Genomic DNA, 18,781 nt, shown 5'->3' on the forward strand with positions numbered 1-18,781 from the left:
TGCACAGTCAAGGCCAAAAAAAAGAACAAAAACATACAACGAAGAACTTTGTCGGGTTTCATAACCATTCACCTCTGTTAACTATGGCGGTACTGTGCAAAACTGTTTTGCGAACCAACCGAAATTTTTGAACGGGAAAAAAAAAAACGTTCCCTGTTGTATTTCTTCTTACATAACAAGGCTGATCGTGAGTGAATGCGACAAGTAAAAAATGACTGTCGGAAATGGCCTTACTGGACCCAACAAGAAGTAAATACATAACGCGCTTTTTTTACCTTGGACTAAAAATATAGAGTTAACTGCTAATAGAAAACTAAAACATAACTGCTAAATAAATATTGATAAAAAAAAACAACATTTTCATAGCACCCAATTCATTGGTTGTCCATGGCAGTTAACAATAAAAATGTTGAAAGATAAAGGAAAACAATGAAAAATGAATGAAAATGGTTTTAACGCGAAAAAATTATAGAGCTTATATATTAAAAAGGTAAGTTAAAATATCTCTAAGAAACATGAAAAGGAAGCTATTTTCGTGAACACGTTAGCTCGGCAAACACTATCTGACAAGGATCTGCCTCCTGTCGAAAGCAACTTGACTAAAATCTAGCAAATTAACACCTGACCTTTGTATTTACATAATTGTCTTTAAATTTTAATATGAGCCGGTTGAAGCCCCCTTATTTATTGCTAAATAAACGGGCAGCTTCGGTTTCGTATTTACTAGGTAGCAAGCGAAACAGTGCTCAAAGAATAGTTTGAATTTTATTGGGTATGCGAAGTTGTCCTCTTTTCCGAAAAAAAGTCACCAGACAGAAAAAAAATATACACAAAAAAGTGCTACAGGTAGAAGAAGATAGCTGCCGCCGAGCGCTTACTGAAGACATGGAAACATGTATTCTATTAGCGTATTGTCTAAAATTCGGTTTTTAGCGTTTTAACACTGCATTCAAGAAAGTTTACAAAGTTCTATTTTGTAATTTAAAATTAATGGTAAAAGCCAAAACGAACATACCTAAGATGAACCTGGAAACTCTACTGGATGATAGATGCCGTAGCTGCGATCTATGCAATATTTAATTTTAACGCTTAAATGTCATTCATCAAAGAACGGAGGCCTAGCCTTAACACTCAGAGTCACTCCATCAGTGCTAGACTCTTTGTTTAGCTTGGAGCATATTTTTGTTAACTTTCTTTTTAATGAACTATTGTTTTTCTTGTATTTATAGAATATTCATACTGTTTTTTTTTTTACTTGATAATGACGTTCGAGAACGTCAAAACGTTGTGTATTTTTTAACCGTTAATGTCGTTGTTCCTAGCGAAAGTAAGTTAACCGTGGCGACTTGCGATTGAACCAGAGCTATTACTCAAATACAAACAACTCGTGATGGCGTTAATGGGGGAACACTGCCTTGCGTTTGGTTAGCCCATGCGACTTCCGGCGATAGCGTGACAAAACAACCTCACTTATCTCCCCAGCACTACGAGCTGAATGACAGACAGCACGTGCTGGATCGGACAAGAGTATCGGTTAGCAAGCGATGTTCAAAGGCGATGAAAAAACAACAAGCTTGGGGGAAGTCGCTGCGCAGACGTAACCGCCACTGATGCATGCAAGGCAATGCATCCCCCCAAGCCATGGAAGCCGGTGAGAAGCTAGTTCGGCGAGAAACGTTCAACAATGTTAGCCATCCTGGGAGCTACTGACTCTAATGTAGATTGAGGAGTTCTTATATAAAGCTGGTAACAGTCTGAGGACCAGCGACCCATGACTTTAATAAGCCAGTCTGGCAAGCCGGCAGCAGCGGCAACCGACGCAGCACCTATGCGGAAGCTATGGCCCTTGAGACTCTGGTAAGGAAGACCTGCGACCCTCGAACTGTCCCGTAGAAGGTGCGAAACCGCTCCCCGAGTAAGCAAATTACCTGACTGGAAGTAAAATAAGGGACCCTGTGGCGACCGTGCTAAGAGAAAGTACTCTCGCATAGCCGAGACCGCGCAAAGGGTGGACGCAGTGCGAGCGATGGTGAGAGATTGCCCTCGCCTGTAAACATCTGTTTTTGAAGATTTTAGCTGCACCGTCATGCGCTGCGGGCATGCCAGGGTTGGATGAAAGGCTATACAATCAGTAGAAAGATCAAAAAGCGGTCTAAATTTGCGAACACTGTTGTAGGTAAATTCACTGCATCGCAGGAAGGCGAAAAAGGCTAAATTGAAGGCGGCCCAGATCATGGAGAAATCCCGGGGGCTAAGCCATGATTGCAGAACAGGACGGATTGCCGAGAGAACCTGAGGGGTAACCGGTTGACGGCGAATACGCTGTTCGCCTTGGTAGCGGAGAATACCGCGTAAAACCTTGTGGAGAAGAAGCTTGCCCTTCAGAGGGTCACTGTACCCAGCAGTGATATGGAGGTTGCGAACAGCTGCTAAATAGAGTTTAATTGTGCTATGACGCACCGTTCTAGCGAGATAGGAGGCAAAATAAATAAGAGTACCCTCGGAGGCGGGTAGGACATCTCCGTCTAGACCTAGGAGACGATTCATCAGGCAGAAATGTAAAAAGCGTTTTTCCCCACAGCTGTAGGCTCGATTTGTGTTCTTGGAAAGACCCTAAGAAGCGTAGGTAAGCACTTCCTCTCTCAAAGGGTCATTAGTGAAGGCGGGATGGTACAAGGAATCTGGTCGGCGTCGGGTGCGAGGGCCCAGAAACGCTGCATCTGAAAGCGGGAGAGGGCATCAGCAATCTCATTTGAAACCCCAGGGACATGACGGGCCCGTACAAGAAAATTATGTTCCATGGATAGGAGAACAAGCTTTCTGACCAGTTCCATGATAAGGGGAGCTTTTGAATGCCCCGAATTTATGATAGATACCACTGATTCATTATCACACCAAAACTGCAGACGTTTTCCCTTGAAAAGTGGGTGCCATATAGCGCAGGCAACAACGATGGGGAAGAGTTCTTGCCACTCAATGCTTATACCCCCGCTCTCGGTTCAAAAGCATATGGGGAGGCCAGTGCCCTTGGAACCACTTTCCCTGAAAATAACCGCCGAACCCCACGGAGCCCGCTGCGTCAGTGAAGAGCTCTAGGTCTGGAGTAGGGGTAGTGGTGGACTCAAGAAAAAGGGAGCGCCCGTTCCATTTGGAGAGGAAAACTTTCCACATATCGAGGTCCCTAAAGAACTCCCTGTTAAGCCTGATGTGATGAAAACGACTAGGGACACCCTTAGTTAAATTAATGGCGCGTTGAAGGAAAGTCCTGCCGGGGACTACCACTTTACATGCAAACTGGAGAGTACCAATGAGTGATTGTAACTCAACCAGGCGCACGGAGCGACGTTTCTTAAAGGATGTCAGCAAGTCATAAGTCCTGGAAAGTTTGTCCTGGGGTAAGCGGGCCTCCATGCGAATGCTATCTAAAACGATCCCCATAAATTCTATTTCTTGGGAGGGGCCTATGGTCTTGGACGCTACTACCGGGGCCCTAAGTGACATGAATACCCGTAAAAGAGTGCTGAAGCTAGTAAGACAAGCTAATCTAGAACTTTCAGCGATGAAGAAGTCGTCCAGGATGTGAATGACCCGCTGGAGACCATAGTTATGTTTTAGGATCCACTCGAGCCCATCGGAGAGCTGATTAAAAATGAACGGGGCACTGCGAAGCCCGAAGGGTAAGTACATGTCCACATAGTATTAAGATTTCCACAAAATACCCAGTAAGTTCCAGTCTTCGGGGTGGATTGGTATAAGGCGAAAGGCTGATTTAAGATCAGTCTTAGCCATAAAGGCTCCCTTTCCCAGGGACTGGAGGATATGAATTGCATCGTCTACCCGAACATAGCTCAGGGAATAGGGATCCTTGGCAATGTGGTCATTTATACTATTTCCCTGTGGGTAGGAGAGGTGATAAATAGTTCGCCAGTCATTTGAGTGTTTTTTAGGAATAACTCCCACTGGATGACACTGGAAATTTGCTAAGGGAGGGGCAGGATAGGGGCCGGCTACCCGTCCTAAGTTCACTTCCTTTTGCAGGTTGGCAGAAACTACATCAGGGCTCTGCATCGCAGAGATAAGGTTGGGGGAAATCCGGGCTGAACGCGGCCCACAATAACCAATACGAGCGCCTTCTTTAAGCGTACTTAGCAAATTAAAGACAAAATTACGATCTGGGTGATCGGTTAATTCTAAATCTAAGCGATAAATGTCAATAGGTGAGGATACTAATGGCTTCTGATGACGCCTTTGCTGCTCCACTTTACTTCTTGCTTCGCTCACTGGGTCTGGGGACTCCCGCGTTCCGGGCTTGGCCACTGGATTGTTGCTGAGGGCAGTCTTGGACGGTGTGGCCGTTTGAGTAGCAGCGGCGGCACACGTGCGGGTAGCTGCAGTTTCGGCGCCGGCACCCAGAGGACTTGTTGAAGTCAAAGCACACCGTCTGGGAACGACGCTGTTTTCTGTAGGGGTCAGCGGAAGGACAGACATCTTCAGCGTGATAGGGACTCGAGCAGATACCGCAATGGGGCTTAGCTAGGCCCGAGAAGGTCACCGTCCATAACTCCAGGTCTACTTTGTCCCACTGAAGGGACAAATTGGAAGAGGCACGGCGACGAAATTGCTGGTCGTAGGAAAGCCAAGCAAGACCCTTGAATTTAGTTACCGCGCGACTAATTATCTGCTGGTACTTAATCAGCTCAAGGGCCCGTCTTGGATAGGCAGTTACAATGACCAACATGTACACCATGTAGACCTCCAGCCACTTCTGAAAAGAGTCTATAACGGGTTTTCTTTTCCTAACCATGGTGACCGGGGAACCCAGGGGACCTGAGGACGAGTCGTCTAAGCGGAGCTGAATTTCAGGGGCCTGGGACTGATACAAGTTGTCAGGTAAGAGTAAGGCAAGATCAACGTACTCACCCCGGAGTATTTTGTCCTCCATATTACGGTCCACTGGCCTCGACAGACCCAAAGGAGACGCCATACCCGAAGCTGCGAGAGTTTGGCTGGAGGGCGTTGGGCTGAAGGCGCTGTTTGTACGAACGGCGTCCAGAGCGCTGTGTACGGACCGGGATACAATGTCCTCAATGGCAGAACGCTGCGCTGGACTGAGGGCGTCTCTTTGATCAGTAGAGTGATTAGTATGGAAGAGATCTTCCTCTGTATCTGACTGCAGCATGTCCTCAATAGAAGACAGCGAGGCGCGGTCGGAGAGGGCGCTGTCCTCCGGAATGCGGAGACGCCGGCCTTGAGTTGCGTCGATTTCACTGGCTGTAGTGGACGGCTGTTGTGTGGATGTTTTGTTCGCCGTATGACGAGTGTGTTGAGGCCGACCAGGTCTTCGTTTAGATTGACTGGCCTTTCCCGTCGATGCTCGCTTGAGCCGGGCGAGGAGTTGCACTTTGGAGCCTGTTATGGGCAAATTCAGCGATTGAAGACGAAGTTTGAGGACCTCGCTGGATAGCTTCGATAGGTCCTCACTTCTGGTAGCGACCCGAGCAGTATTCGACGAGCGGCGAGAGCGAGCCATGGAAGGTTTACAAAAATTAAACGATAGATTTACAATAAGTAATAGCTACGTTGCTTAGACGAACTCAGAATGGACTCCGAACAGTTTTCCGAGCTTTTATACGGAGACGTTTGTCTGCTTGTAAGCCAGTAGAAAAGGCTGTACTACCGAACAGCTTACCCTAACACGTGTAACATCTTAAACATGAATAGTGCTTTAATGCTTTGCACCAATGCTATGGTACGTTATAACGTTCAGAAGATAACAAAGCTACAAGGTTTTAGGTTTAGCTACAATAACGCTTACAGTTTGTTGACCTTTGGAATATAACTGCTCAATAGCTCTATAGAAAGTGATGCCGCCATGAACGGCTCATTCAGAACGTACGTCACGCTCCATTAACTATATTTTACTGGCGTGACAGTAAAATCTCATTTTAAAAAATTTCTTAAATGTTTTTAAGAAAAGTTTTTTCGCAAATTTTTTATAGCTAAATGTCTTATTTTAATGATACTTGTAAATAGACAAAAAAAAATTAAATTACTATTGGGTTATGAACAATACCATAGGAAGGAACTACAGAGAACTACAATTTGAATGTTTTCGGTTTAATATTTCCGTCATCCACAGATCTACAAGTTTATATTATAATCCAATTTCGTCAAAGCTCGTGTCCGAAATTACTGAATGAGTTGGACTAAACTAAACAGTTAGTTACAAAACGTAAGCATATAATTTTTTTTTTTTCTAATTTCCTATTTCTTCAAGAGATCTTTGACTTTTTGACGAATCTGTCTGTTTTTCAACAAACAGATGACGGGGTTTGAGAGTGAATTAAGAAAAGCCAAAGTCTCTGTCCAGCTGTAATGGTTGTAAGTTTTTAAGTCACGACATAATATCTGATGATAGAAAGTTACAAAAAGTACCGGAAAGTTCAAAATTAAATAAAATGCAACGATGAAAGCGATGCTTTTAGCAAGCTTGACTTCCCTTTGCCTCTGAAGATTTGCAGCGGCTTGGAGTTGCACCTGAAGCTGTCGACGATTCCTTCGTACTATGACTACAACGCCGAACTGAGTCGCTCCAGATACAAGGAGACAAATAAGCCAGACAACGAGGTGGGTACCTCTCGCTGCTCGGTTAATTTTAGCCCATTGTAATGCGGCCAACAAAATGTTTATCGTCCATATACCCAGCATATACTTCAAGACACGACTGTAAGAGAAAAGAGTGTTGTATCTAACATGTAGTCGAACAGCTACGAATCTCTCGTAGCTTACCGCGGCTAAAGTCATGAAAGACACTCCAAAGCAAACGTAGAAGGAAGCGCCATAGACGACCATCACAAAACAAGGAACTGAACGACGCTGGTTTTCCATGAGTCTGTAAGTTATATAACTTGTTTGAGCCGTGAGGCCGACAAAAACATCAGACAGCGCCAAGCAAGCTATTAACAGATTCGAAGGCGTCCGAAGACGGGACGTGCTAAAGATGGCGATGACAACCAAAAGGTTAACTGCGACGGCGAGTGGGGCTGTAATTATGTTGACGATGGCGGTTACCAGGTTCATGGTGTAACGTTGGGAAGCTTGATGGAAGCTTGGATCAGGAAGATGGAAACAGTAAGAGCCATTGATAGAGATGTTGTCATCCATTTGGCGACGCGTGCACCCTTTACTGTCTTTTTCTGATTAAGGAGCAAAAGCTTTCCGCCTTAAAAATGTCGACAGTTATTCACGAGGATACCGTAATAGTTAAACAAGGAAAAAGTGCTAGTAATTTATTCCACTTTTGGAATAAATTTTGGTCATCTGGCTACTTTTGCAGATCGTTGAGAGGTCAGTAAATTTGGATCCTTGGTAACGTTAAAAAGAATGGCGGCATATGCCATACTCAAATTTTGTGTTTATTTAACTAGCGTGAGACTTCGCTCATATATTTACTGAGACATACATGAAATTTTTTTTTTTCAGCCGCCTTTTGTTTACGTTGCTGACATTTCTTTGTCTCTATCCAATTCATGGGCTGTTACAGGAAACTTATTTTTTTTCCGGGGAGATAGCTGGTGGGAGTTATTCCCTTATGTAGGTGTGTGCGGGCCCAGAGGGTATGGTTTGTTAGCCGTTTTGGTCAGAAATACGGTATCGATTTTGGCCATTTCGGTCTCAATTAGGGTATGGTTTTTGCACTCTAGTCTTAATTGATTGTGTTTTATTTATAAGAAGCTATCCCACCTAATAAAAGCATATAAACATTGCCTTTAACATTAGTCTGAACCAGGGTATTGATTCAAGGGTCAGGTCTTAATTAGGGTATCGAATTTTTGGTCAGGTCATAAAAAAAGTAGTGAAAATCTCAGATTTTGGTCATAAGTAGGGGAGGGGTTTTTGGGAAGCAGGTCGCACACCCCCACCCAATTTTTCCAGTAGTAACACCCCCGGACTTATTCTTATATTGTCTTGTTTCCTTGGACCGTTTCTTACTAAAAAAGAAATTAAACCCTAACTGGGTAACCTTTGAACTTAAATTAATTAAGGAAACTCCTAGGCCAGCTTTAGATCACCGACCGACTGTTTGAACTGTTTCCAATTTGTCTAGCAAGAAATGGATGATACTGAATAAATGTATTAGTTGTCAATGAAACAGTATGAAGCTTTGATGAATCTGTGAGAAAGCCTGCGTTATCTTGCACAGCGTGTTTACCCAGTAGTGTAATAAAAAACATAGCATTGTCTTTTTTTACTTTGTTAATATAAATTAAATTTCGCTTTGGAAAACATATGAAACACGTTCTTAGATATCCTCGAAGCACCCTTTCCTAAGCATTGAAGCTCAAGGTCGATGCACATGTCTTAGCGGTTATGGCGGACAACGCTTCGACGGATTCCCTGGCAAGTGGGCCATCTTGTTACCATCTTCCCGATCCATCGTTCGACAAAGTCTCTGAGCGATACACGATGAATCTTGCCACAGCTATCATAAATATAACGGGCGCCCCTTTTGCCGCTGTTTTCAACGTTTTGATTGTTTATGCCATCGTCTCCCGTCTGCGAACACCGTCAAATCTTCTGATCGCATGTCTGGCGCTATCCGACGTATTGGTCGGTCTTGCAGTTCAACCCGGTTATATCACTTACAGACTCATGGAAAACCAGCTTCGTTCAGTTCCCTGCTTTGTGAGGGTTGTGTATGCTAATGCGTTCTATCTTTGTTGTGGAGTGTCCTTTATGACACTCGCAGCCGTCAGCTATGAACGATTCGTAGCAGTCCGGCTTCAAGCAAGGTACAATGATGTATTCTCATCAAAAAGAGTCTTAAAGTACATGGCGGCGATCTGGATTGTGAATATCATATTAACAAGTCTACAATGGGCGGGAATAAACCGAGTATCAAGAGGCATGCATCTGATCGCGTGGTTTATCTGCCTTCTTGTCGCTGGTGCGGCAAACATTGGAATCGTTTTGACTCTGCTTTGGAATCGTCGCCGAATACAGCCCCGCCACGTACAGCTACGCGAACAGATCCGTAGGCGAAGAGAAACAAAGCTAACAAGAACCATCGCGTTTATTGTTGGGGTCTACTTGATGTTAAACATGCCCGTTTTGTTTGTCACAATTTATCACCAGATTCTAAGGCAGGATATCAAGACTTATAACCACTACAGTTGGACAGAAACTCTTGCTTTTCTCAACTCGTGCACGAATCCTTTGATCTGCGTTTGGAAGAGCCGACAAATCCGTCAGGCAGTTATCGCGATTCTGGAAGGAATTGTTTGTCGCTAAATGTAAGATCCATAGAAAAGAACGCACGAAATTTAATTGCGGGATGTGTCAGAGCGTCCAAAATTGCTGTCCTAAAAGTAGTCCGTGACAATAAGTACCCTCCTAGATCATCATGCGAGAAGCTAAAAAACCAAAATGCTATAAAATATCTTGATGTTATATGCCAAGGTAATTTTATTGTTAGCAAAACATTTAGAACCATCGTGAGTGACTGTGAATATGAATTCATGAGGCTCGAGCCATATGTTTTTTGTTTGTTAGCTTGTTTTGTATATTAGGCGACTTATTTCAACCTGAACAGAATAAAAGTTTGGAAAATATAGGTATGTAATCCAATTGCCGTATTTAACTCAGGAAAAAAAGAGTGAAGGATTTCACAAATATTGCCATGGCAACTTTGTGAATTTTCACTTTTTATAACTACTCATGGCCTATTTTTTATTGATATTATTATTATTATGATGTTTTACTTCTTTACTTGAATCTACACACCCATAGGACTTCTTCGATTTGAACAATTCTTTAGACTTCTTCTCATTAACAAAGGTGCTGTGACCACCAATTTCAAGAACAGCGGGAGAAAGCCGTGCCCGTACAATATTTCATCCGCGGTGCTGTCGTTTCTTCCGTAGATGTTTGCGCAAGTCTTTTGACGTGCCAAGCCACATGTTGTTCTGACAGTCATATTGTTCTCTTCCGATGATTATCAGCTCAGAAATTAAGATTGTCATCTCCTTTGGCTTAATCTACAGGAGCTTACTAAATTAACACCTGTGTGTTTTGCTAATTTCCAGGCATATAAAAGAACCCCTTTCCCTTAACAGCCTATTCGAAGCCTAAACAAAATTCGTGCTTATATTGGCACTAAACTACAGTTTAACAGAAATTACTAAGACCTCGATCATAAAGAGTCAGAGCAAAAAAAGCAGGAAGATAGAACATAAGGCTTTGTTAGAGACACTTTCTTCACAGAAGGTAATGGACAGCAACATCTCTGTACACATTCCTCCCGGATCTTGTTTTCATCTTCCTGATCCAATCTTCGATCAAGTTTCACAACGATTCACTACAAACCTGATAACAGCCATTATCAACATCGTGACTGCCCCAATTGCCGTCATAGTCAACGCTTTGGTTGTCACTGCCATATTTGGCACATCTCGTCTACGGACGCCTTCGAATCTACTGATAGCTTGCTTGGCGCTATCTGATGTATTTGTCGGCCTCACCGCCCAGCCAGGTTATATAACCTACAGACTCATGGAAAACCAGCATCGTTCAGTTCCTTGTTTTGTGAGAATCATCTATTGCGCTGCCTTCTACGTTTGCTTTGGAGTGTCTTTCATGACTTTAACTGCTGTGAGCTACGAAAGATTTGTAGCTGTTCGAGTGCGTGTTAGATACAACAATCTTTTCTCTTACAGTCGTGTTCTGAAGTACATGCTAGGCATATGGATCGTGAACGTTTTGCTGGCCGCCTTGCAATGGGCTAAAATTAACCATGTGGCAAGAGGTACCCATCACGTAGTTTGGTTAATTTGCCTTCTTGTTACGGGAATAACTCAAGTGGCTGTGTTGATCATTGTGCGACGAAGTCGTCAACAGGTCCACGGAGACGCAGAAACTATCGAAAATGTACGGAAGCAAAGAGAAGTTAAAGTTGCATTGCGCATCTCGCTTATAGTGGGGGTTTACTTAATATTGAACTCTCCTGTGCTGTTTGTGACATTTTACCATCAGACGATGCGATATAACTTGAAAACTTATAACTACTATAGTTGGGCAGAAACATTTGCTTTTCTCAATTCGTGTTCGAACCCTGTAATCCTTTTTTGGAAGAATCAACAGGTTCGTCAAAGAATAAAGGATATCTTAAAGAACGTAGTGTGCTGGTGATAGTTAAAGTGCATTGTGCCAGGTTTTTTCAGAGACATGGAACAGTGAAGTGATTTTAATTCTTCAGAGCTGTTTTTCGATCATTGTAAAATTTAATAATTAATCTTCTGGGGAAGGACACCGCGGAAATACGTTTTTGGGGCGCGATACAGTATTTTGCTGGTCAGCGGTACACCTTAACAAAACTACAAAATGCCTGCAACTTTTACATGGTTTTCGCAGCGAGTCTTATCGACAGTGAAAAAGATACAAAACTTAGAGCGCACACTGTAAACTTAGCTTTTAAACTCCGCTCATTTGTTGGATAGTTCTCAGTTAATATTATATATTATGCCAAAGCCAAACTGAACTTGCACACGATGTGAAATTGTTGTTGTTTCGTGAGAGTTCATGCTCGCAAGCGGCGAACCAGTGGCAATTTACGTTACGATGTACGCTAAGGCTAAAACTAGGCAGCTTTTGTGTTGCTGTAGCGGTGTTCTGAGGACATCAACTTCTCAAGTTTGTTGAATTGATGAGCTGTGACCACCAATTTCAAGAACAACGGGAGAAAGCCGTGCCCGTACAATATTTCATCCGCGGTGCTGTCGTTTCTTCCGTAGATGTTTGCGCAAGTCTTTTGACGTGCCAAGCCACATGTTGTTCTGACAGTCATATTGTTCTCTTCCGATGATTATCAGCTCAGAAATTAAGATTGTCATCTCCTTTGGCTTAATCTACAGGAGCTTACTAAATTAACACCTGTGTGGTTTGCTAATTTCCAGGCATATAAAAGAACTCCTTTCCCTTAACAGCCTATTCGAAACCTAAACAAAATTCGTGCTTATATTGGCACTAAACTACAGTTTAACAGAAATTACTAAGATCTCGATCATAAAGAGTCAGAGCAAAAAAAACAGGAAGATAGAACATAAGGGGATTAACTCATACCCGCGTTTTAATTTGTCAATAAAGGTGAATGTGCCTGGTAAAATGTCGAGAAGTTGTTTTTCAATACATGGAATATTAGAGTTTAAAGAGAGATTTTTCGGCCTCACATCTGTTTTCAGCCCTTCTGACGTAAATTAACTGAAGTAATTATGTTCTCACTGTGTTTTCCTTTTAAACTGACGAATGCTTTAATCAAAATGTGACTTTTGTTGATGTTGTAACTGATGTAAATAAAGAAAGTCAATGTGAATGAAACATAACTCTGGTGGGATAAATATTTCTTTAACATTCGTCTTGTTCTCCTCCAGCTATTAAATATAACTATTCGCCTTTTAATTTACAACGATTGAATATTTTCCTTCGTCGGCACATATTGTTAAAATAAACAACGGCCGTCGCCACCATATTTTTGTTCTTAATCTCATTACTAATTTATGAAGATTAAACAAAGGATCGAAATCAAGACCGTGAGGGTTTTTGGATATTTGATCTTAGTTACCATAGATTCTTAAGATTTTATTTCTCCCTTTTCTCCTCCGTTTTCGTTCCGATTGAGAAGACATATCAAACACTCAAGACAGTGTTTGACCACATTTCCAAACACCTCTATGGTCGTTAAAAATACTCCGCTGCGCGACGAATTTTTGCCTCTCTTTTGGTATTTGAAAATGTAGTTAAACACGGTCTTTCGTGTTTGACATATTTCTTAACTTGAAGTTGTTATCATGTGGCACCGGTGTGTGAATAAAACAGATATTTTGAATCTTGATCTCGCGGATCTTAGTCGACTCTTTTCAGTGTAAACTGCAGTAGAAACATCACAGGAAACAGTGGTTGTAATCTAAATAAGAAAGAGGAATGGCTGCGCTTGAAGAGTGTCGTTAAATCGGGGCTATAACAAAACTCTACAGCTTTGGCTAATCTTGGCGCTTTCAATTTTCCCAGAATTGGCTTAAGAGCAGCTGAGCTATCGATTAACAAAATTTCTAATAGTTAGGTCAGTGACAATGATCATTAGACTTAAATATCGTGTACTTGAATTAATTGCATTGCGCTCTTTAAATGTCTTCTTGTCGAACATGCAACCTCTCTGAATTCTTAGTGGTTACAAACTTGGCCTATGGTGGATGTTCGTCCGTTGTTCTGTCTATAGTACAATTATCGAACAGCAGATAACAAGACTTCACTGATCCCTTATTTGCCCCTACCTATCTAGGCCTCCTTTTTCGTTTTTGCCATAATATTTTCCTAGATACTTTCTTCAAATGGTTTCCCGTTTAAGCCTAAGTGTCGAACAGAAAGTTGAATCGCGGTGTCGTGTCTGTTCAGGAATGTCTGTTAAAGAGTGATTCGATTTTTAGCAAAACTCAAAATCTGAAGTAGCTAAGACTGTTCTTAAAATTCCATGTGGTTGCTAGGCCTCCCCATTCCATAAAAAAGTATGCCTCCAGTACTCGATAGAAACTCGCAGCTATGGCACTTTCAGTATATATCGCCTTTACATGAAAATTTCTTGTTATTTTTCGTTAGTTTCCAGACTAGATCTGGTGTCCGAGTCTGCGGAGAGCTGGTAAAGAATCCTACCAAGGTCTAGAAGCAAATAAGCTTCTAGCTTTCAGAAGCGCATAGCTTTCAGAAGCATGAACGTTTATGCAATGAACCGCTGATTAATATTTTGTGACACAGTTCGTACCATGCGGACGGTAACACATTTCAGGATATACCTAATGTTCTACACGACCTGTGTAACTTCAAAGGCACTACTCTTTAATATTTTCGTCCCTGCATTGTTGTTTTAAATACATGTGTTTGAATGAATAAAAACTGTAAATTAAATATCAGCCTTTCCTAGATAAAAAAGCAAACAAATAGCACACAATCGACTCCTGTGACCGTTTTATTTACACAAGGGAACTTGTGTAAATAAAACGGTCTAGGTTAATAAGACCTCCGACAAAAAAATTAGTCTATGAGTTCTGAAAATGTATGAAAAAACAGAAACCCAAAATGTAACCGAACGAAAAACGGAGGAGTTCTCAATCACCGTCAAATTGGCTTGAAAATTTTGTTATTCTACCAAAACAGCGTTAAAAGGAAAACCTATTTGAAAGTCCTCTATTGTTTCTATCTTCCAACAAACGTCACCATATCAGCTGACATATATAAGCTATTTGAAAACCATTTATGACTGTAAGGCAATGGTTTTTATTAAATGTTAAATGAACGCAGTCTAAGCTATCAACTGCGCAAAAGGCGCTCTTTACATTCAGTATTAACTCTCATGCGTCACCTTCGCTATTATAACAGAGTCGAAACAGAGAATTTGGGGATTCAACTCAATTGCCCCGCTTCACTCCAGGATCTTTTATGTCAACTACGACCAAACTAATTATCCTCAAGAAACAGGTGTGAGTAGAGATGTTGTTTTCGCTTGCAGGCAGACCTTCAAGCTAGGGCCTAGTAGCATGATAGAGGTTTGCCTAAAATATTGTTTACTGCAGTGATCAATAGCCATAAAAAGAACTGTTTTCCAGTCAACCCTTTTAATAACAATATTCGAATTCGAAGAAAAACAACAAAGATTCCGGTGTTGTTTGGGTCGCAAAATATAAAAATAAGAAGCCATAGCCCGTACTGTGAGCGCTTGTCACTACTGTGTTCCGTGTGCAGTTGTAAGAGGCGCGTAAATTCATTGCGACGTTTGTTTTTGTTTTTTGTCTCTTTCCTGCAAATTCATTTGTGTTCTAGGGTTATCAAAGGCTGGCGATCGATTTTTATTTTCTTAAGCAAAACTTTGAAAGAACATCACCACTGCCATATGGCAATTTAAGAGCACCGAAACATCCCAAGGACGGGATGTACTGCCCTATATGAATAGTATTTTCACAGCTCTGTTTAATTTACCTAATTAAATAAATAGAGACTGGAAAATTTTAAGGATATTATTGAAGACTTTATTCTAAGAGCAGGTGTAAGAAACCTTTTAACCCAGCAAGCCAGCTTTACGATTTCAGAAGATTGTGCTGTTTCAAAATGATCTGAAAACAACCTCTTTACCTAGAAATGTTCCAAAACAAACAAAAAAATCTTTTGCGCCTAGGTTTTAAAGGCCACTACCACTAGAAAAAACACTATTGAGTGTTGAATCTTTAGGTCTTCCTTCCTCTTCTGTCTTTTTTGTCATTTCGTGTCTCTTTTTCCCCCGCAGTTGACTGTTGCGTCTTTGCGCATACCATATTCCAGACGTCAGTCTGATCGGGAAAGATACGCTTGTAGACTTAAGACAATTTGAAACTGCAAAACGCTCATTACTCAAAGCTTTTAAAAGTTGACACCTGTCTATTCTGGTTTAACAGGCATCATATAGACAAGCGTCTTTCTTTTAAAAGATTCAGTACAACAAATAATAGAACTGGTAGGACTGAACATCGGCGTAAACGAAATTACGTAGGCTTTGACCGCCAGGAAACACAAAATAGTACAAAGTATAATGTTAGAAAAATAGGTTCATTATTATCAGGAATAATTGCATTCACTGGAGAAGGGCTGAGACGTTTTATTCAAAGCTCGAAATGGACACCAACATCTCTGCCGAAGTTCCTCTCTCTTACCATCTTCCCGATCCAACCTTCCATCAAGCCTCCCAGCGTTACACCATGAACCTGGTAACCGCCATCATCAACATCGTGACAGCCCCATTCGCTGTTATAGTCAACGCTTTGGTTGTCACCGCCATCTTCAGTTACAATCGTCTACGAACTCCTTTGAATCTTTTTATAGCGTGTTTGGCGCTGTCTGATGTTTTTGTCGGCCTTACGGCTCAACCAGGTTATATAACCTACAGACTTATGGAAAACCAGCGTCGTTCAGTTCCTTGTTTTGTGAGAATCGTCTATTGCGCTGCCTTCTACGTTTGCTTTGGAGTGTCTTTCATGACGTTGTGTGCTTTAAGCTCCGAAAGATTCGTGGCGGTTCGATTACGTGTTAGATACAATACGTTCTACTCTTCGAGGCGTGTTTGTGAAGTATATGCTGGGCATATGGACTCTGAACATTTTGCTTAACGCGCTGCAATGGGCTAGAATCAACCAAGCAGCGAGAGGTACCCATCTCATTCTTTGGCTTATTCTTCTTCTTGTCTGTGGAGCAACTCAAATTTGCATTTTAGTGATTGTCCGACGGAATCGTCGCCAGCTTCAAGCGCAACTTCCAGCCGCTGAAAATCAACAGAGACAAAGAGAAGTTAAGTTTGCAAAGAGTCTCTCTGTAATCGTTGGAGTATATTTGATTTCGAACTTTCCGGTGCTGTTGTGACAATTTATCATCAGATCCTGAGACTTGATTTGCAAACCTACACCACTACAGCTGGACAGAGACTTTGGCTTTTCTTAATTCACTCTCAAACCCCGTCATCTGTTTGTTGAAAAACAGACAGATTCGCCAAAAAGTCAAAGATTTCGTGAAGAATAAGTAATTACAACAATAATTTGCTCGTGCTTTGCATTTTCAACCACTATCCAGCTGAACAGTCGCTTAAGCTTTTCTTAATTCATGTTCAACCATTTCAGCCTTTGTCGGAAGAATCGGCAAGTTCGCCAAAGAGTAATAGATATTTTAGAGAAAGTAGCGAACTGGTGAAGATGTAAGCGCATGGCGCCTCTAGAATTGTTTATTTCCTTTTTCTTTTCAAAATTAAGATAAAAGACATTCATAGAACATTTGAGAAATATAGGAGATAACTAATGTAAACTTCCAGTGGCGATGAAGGTGTGCTGTGCGAAGTTCTTAAAGGTGAATTACCTGTACTTATACTTGTTTAAACTGAGGGCGCAAGAATTGTAAATTAACCGAAGCTGTAGTTACAATGTGCCTAGATTTTTTAGACATGAAGTACAAAGGTATTTACTTCAGTGAAGCAGTTATGTTCTTCATTTTTTTTTTTTTTTTTTTTTTTTTTGTAAGTTAAAGAAATTATAAGTAAGCTGTTGTTGTAGAACTGTGCAAAACTGTTTTGATAACCAACCGGAAAATTTGGATAGGAAATAAACGTAAATGGAGGCATTGACATTTGCATTTTACTCTCTTTGAAGTCCAATTCCAAGGTTATTAAATCAATTTTCGTTTCCAGTTGATGCAAGTTGATTTTTCGGTCGACTCTCTCCTGTCAAATTGAAAATGAAATTTAAGCAGTCATGGGGCTTGGTGCTTAGTAATCCAAACATACTTGTGGCCAACAGTATTTTAACAGCCTAATTAAGTAAATAGAGGCTAGGAAATGTTAAGGATATTACTTTCCACACCCTTAGAACTTAGTTAGAGCTCATTTCTCATTAAGAGCAGGTGTGAGAAACCTTTTAACCCAGCAAGTCATGCAGCCTTACGATTACAGAAGATTTTGATGTTTCAAAATGATCTGGAAAACAACCTCTTACCGAGAAATGTTCCGAAACACCGTACGTTTTATTCCAAAAAATCTTTTGGGCCTAGGTTTTAAAAGCCACTACCATGGCCAGTAGAAAAAACAGCACTGAACGTTGAATCCTTAGGTCCTATTTCCTCTTCTGTCCTGTTTGTTGTCTTTTCGTTTGTTCCCCCCCCTCCCACCCCCCCCCCCCCCCACCGCACAGTTCACTGTTGGCTAAATCATTTTGAACCATTTCATCCTTTGTCGGAAGAATCGGCAAGTTCGCCAAAGAGTAATAGATCTTTTAAAGAAAGTGGCGACCTGGTGAAGGTGAAAGCGTATGGCGTCTATTGTTTATTTTCTTTCGTGTTGTGATAAGTTTTTAAAGGTGAATTAAATTCTTGTACGTTTAAACTGAAGGCCCAAGAATTTAAAATTAACTGAATTAGAATTTTGACGACATGGAACATAAGGATATTTGGTTCAGTGAAGCTGTTATGGTTTCAATTTTTTGTAGGTTAAAAATTACAAGTAAGCTGTTGTGGTGGAACCATAGTTAATATATGGCACTGGTTATGAAGCCTGGCAAACATCAAAGGAGTAAACAAAGATGCCAAGATTTATGCTGGAAGGTCCACGACCGTGTACAATCATTTGTTTTGTGCTCATACACTCTGCATGAATTACGTAACCAAAACGTTTCTATTGGTTAGTTCCTTAGTACGGAGTAAACAACTATTGTGTTTTGTGCACAGTCAAGGCCAAAAAAGCGAACAAAAACATACAACAAAGAACTTTGTCGGGTTTCATAACCATTCCCCTCTGTTAACTATGGCGGTACTGTGCAAAACTGTTTTGCGAACCAACCGAAATTTTTGAACGGGAAAAAAAAAAACGTTCCCTGTTGTATTTCTTCTTACATAACAAGGCTGATCGTGAGTGAATGCGACAAGTAAAAAATGACTGTCGGAAATGGCCTTACTGGACCCAACAAGGAGTAAATACATAACGCGCTTTTTTTACCTTGGACTAAAAATATAGAGTTAACTGCTAATAGAAAACTAAAACATAACTGCTAAATAAATATTGATAAAAAAAAACAACATTTTCATAGCACCCAGTTCATTGGTTGTCCATGGCAGTTAACAATAAAAATGTTGAAAGATAAAGGAAAACAATGAAAAATGAATGAAAATGGTTTTAACGCGAAAAAATTATAGAGCTTATATATTAAAAAGGTAAGTTAAAATATCTCTAAGA

The 18,781-nt window shown here is 41.1% G+C and overlaps 4 protein-coding genes and 2 pseudogenes across 4 annotated transcripts; 3 read left to right on the forward strand and 3 right to left on the reverse strand.

Annotated features, from left to right (window-relative positions):
- Positions 1-2,579: 2,579 nt before the first annotated feature.
- LOC149113877 (uncharacterized) lies at positions 2,580-3,687 on the reverse strand (annotated as a pseudogene).
- Positions 3,688-3,699: 12 nt separating this feature from the next.
- LOC149113878 (uncharacterized) lies at positions 3,700-5,530 on the reverse strand. Its single transcript, XM_089287404.1, has 2 exons — positions 4,921-5,530; positions 3,700-4,460 (listed from the first exon to the last, which is right to left on the reverse strand). Exons 1-2 carry the CDS (start codon positions 5,528-5,530, stop codon positions 3,700-3,702), a joined length of 1,371 nt encoding a protein of 456 aa, XP_089143530.1.
- A 177-nt stretch (positions 5,531-5,707) lies between these two features.
- LOC149113879 (adenosine receptor A2b-like) lies at positions 5,708-7,325 on the reverse strand. Its single transcript, XM_089286515.1, has one exon. The coding sequence runs from the start codon at positions 7,162-7,164 to the stop codon at positions 6,265-6,267; it is 900 nt and encodes a 299-aa protein (XP_089142641.1). The 5' UTR covers positions 7,165-7,325; the 3' UTR covers positions 5,708-6,264.
- A 947-nt stretch (positions 7,326-8,272) lies between these two features.
- Positions 8,273-9,599, forward strand: LOC149113880 (melanocyte-stimulating hormone receptor-like). Its single transcript, XM_089286516.1, has one exon. It carries the CDS (start codon positions 8,371-8,373, stop codon positions 9,289-9,291), a length of 921 nt encoding a protein of 306 aa, XP_089142642.1. The 5' UTR covers positions 8,273-8,370; the 3' UTR covers positions 9,292-9,599.
- A 281-nt stretch (positions 9,600-9,880) lies between these two features.
- Positions 9,881-11,536, forward strand: LOC149113881 (melanocyte-stimulating hormone receptor-like). Its single transcript, XM_089286517.1, has one exon. It carries the CDS (start codon positions 10,270-10,272, stop codon positions 11,185-11,187), a length of 918 nt encoding a protein of 305 aa, XP_089142643.1. The 5' UTR covers positions 9,881-10,269; the 3' UTR covers positions 11,188-11,536.
- A 3,781-nt stretch (positions 11,537-15,317) lies between these two features.
- LOC149113882 (adenosine receptor A2a-like) lies at positions 15,318-17,849 on the forward strand (annotated as a pseudogene).
- The last annotated feature ends 932 nt before the right edge of the window (positions 17,850-18,781 follow it).

The sequence above is a fragment of the Orbicella faveolata genome, unplaced genomic scaffold (genome assembly GCF_042242905.1).
Source record: "Orbicella faveolata isolate gen_17 unplaced genomic scaffold, um_ofav_v1 contig_14, whole genome shotgun sequence".
Classification (NCBI taxonomy): domain Eukaryota; kingdom Metazoa; phylum Cnidaria; class Anthozoa; order Scleractinia; family Merulinidae; genus Orbicella; species Orbicella faveolata.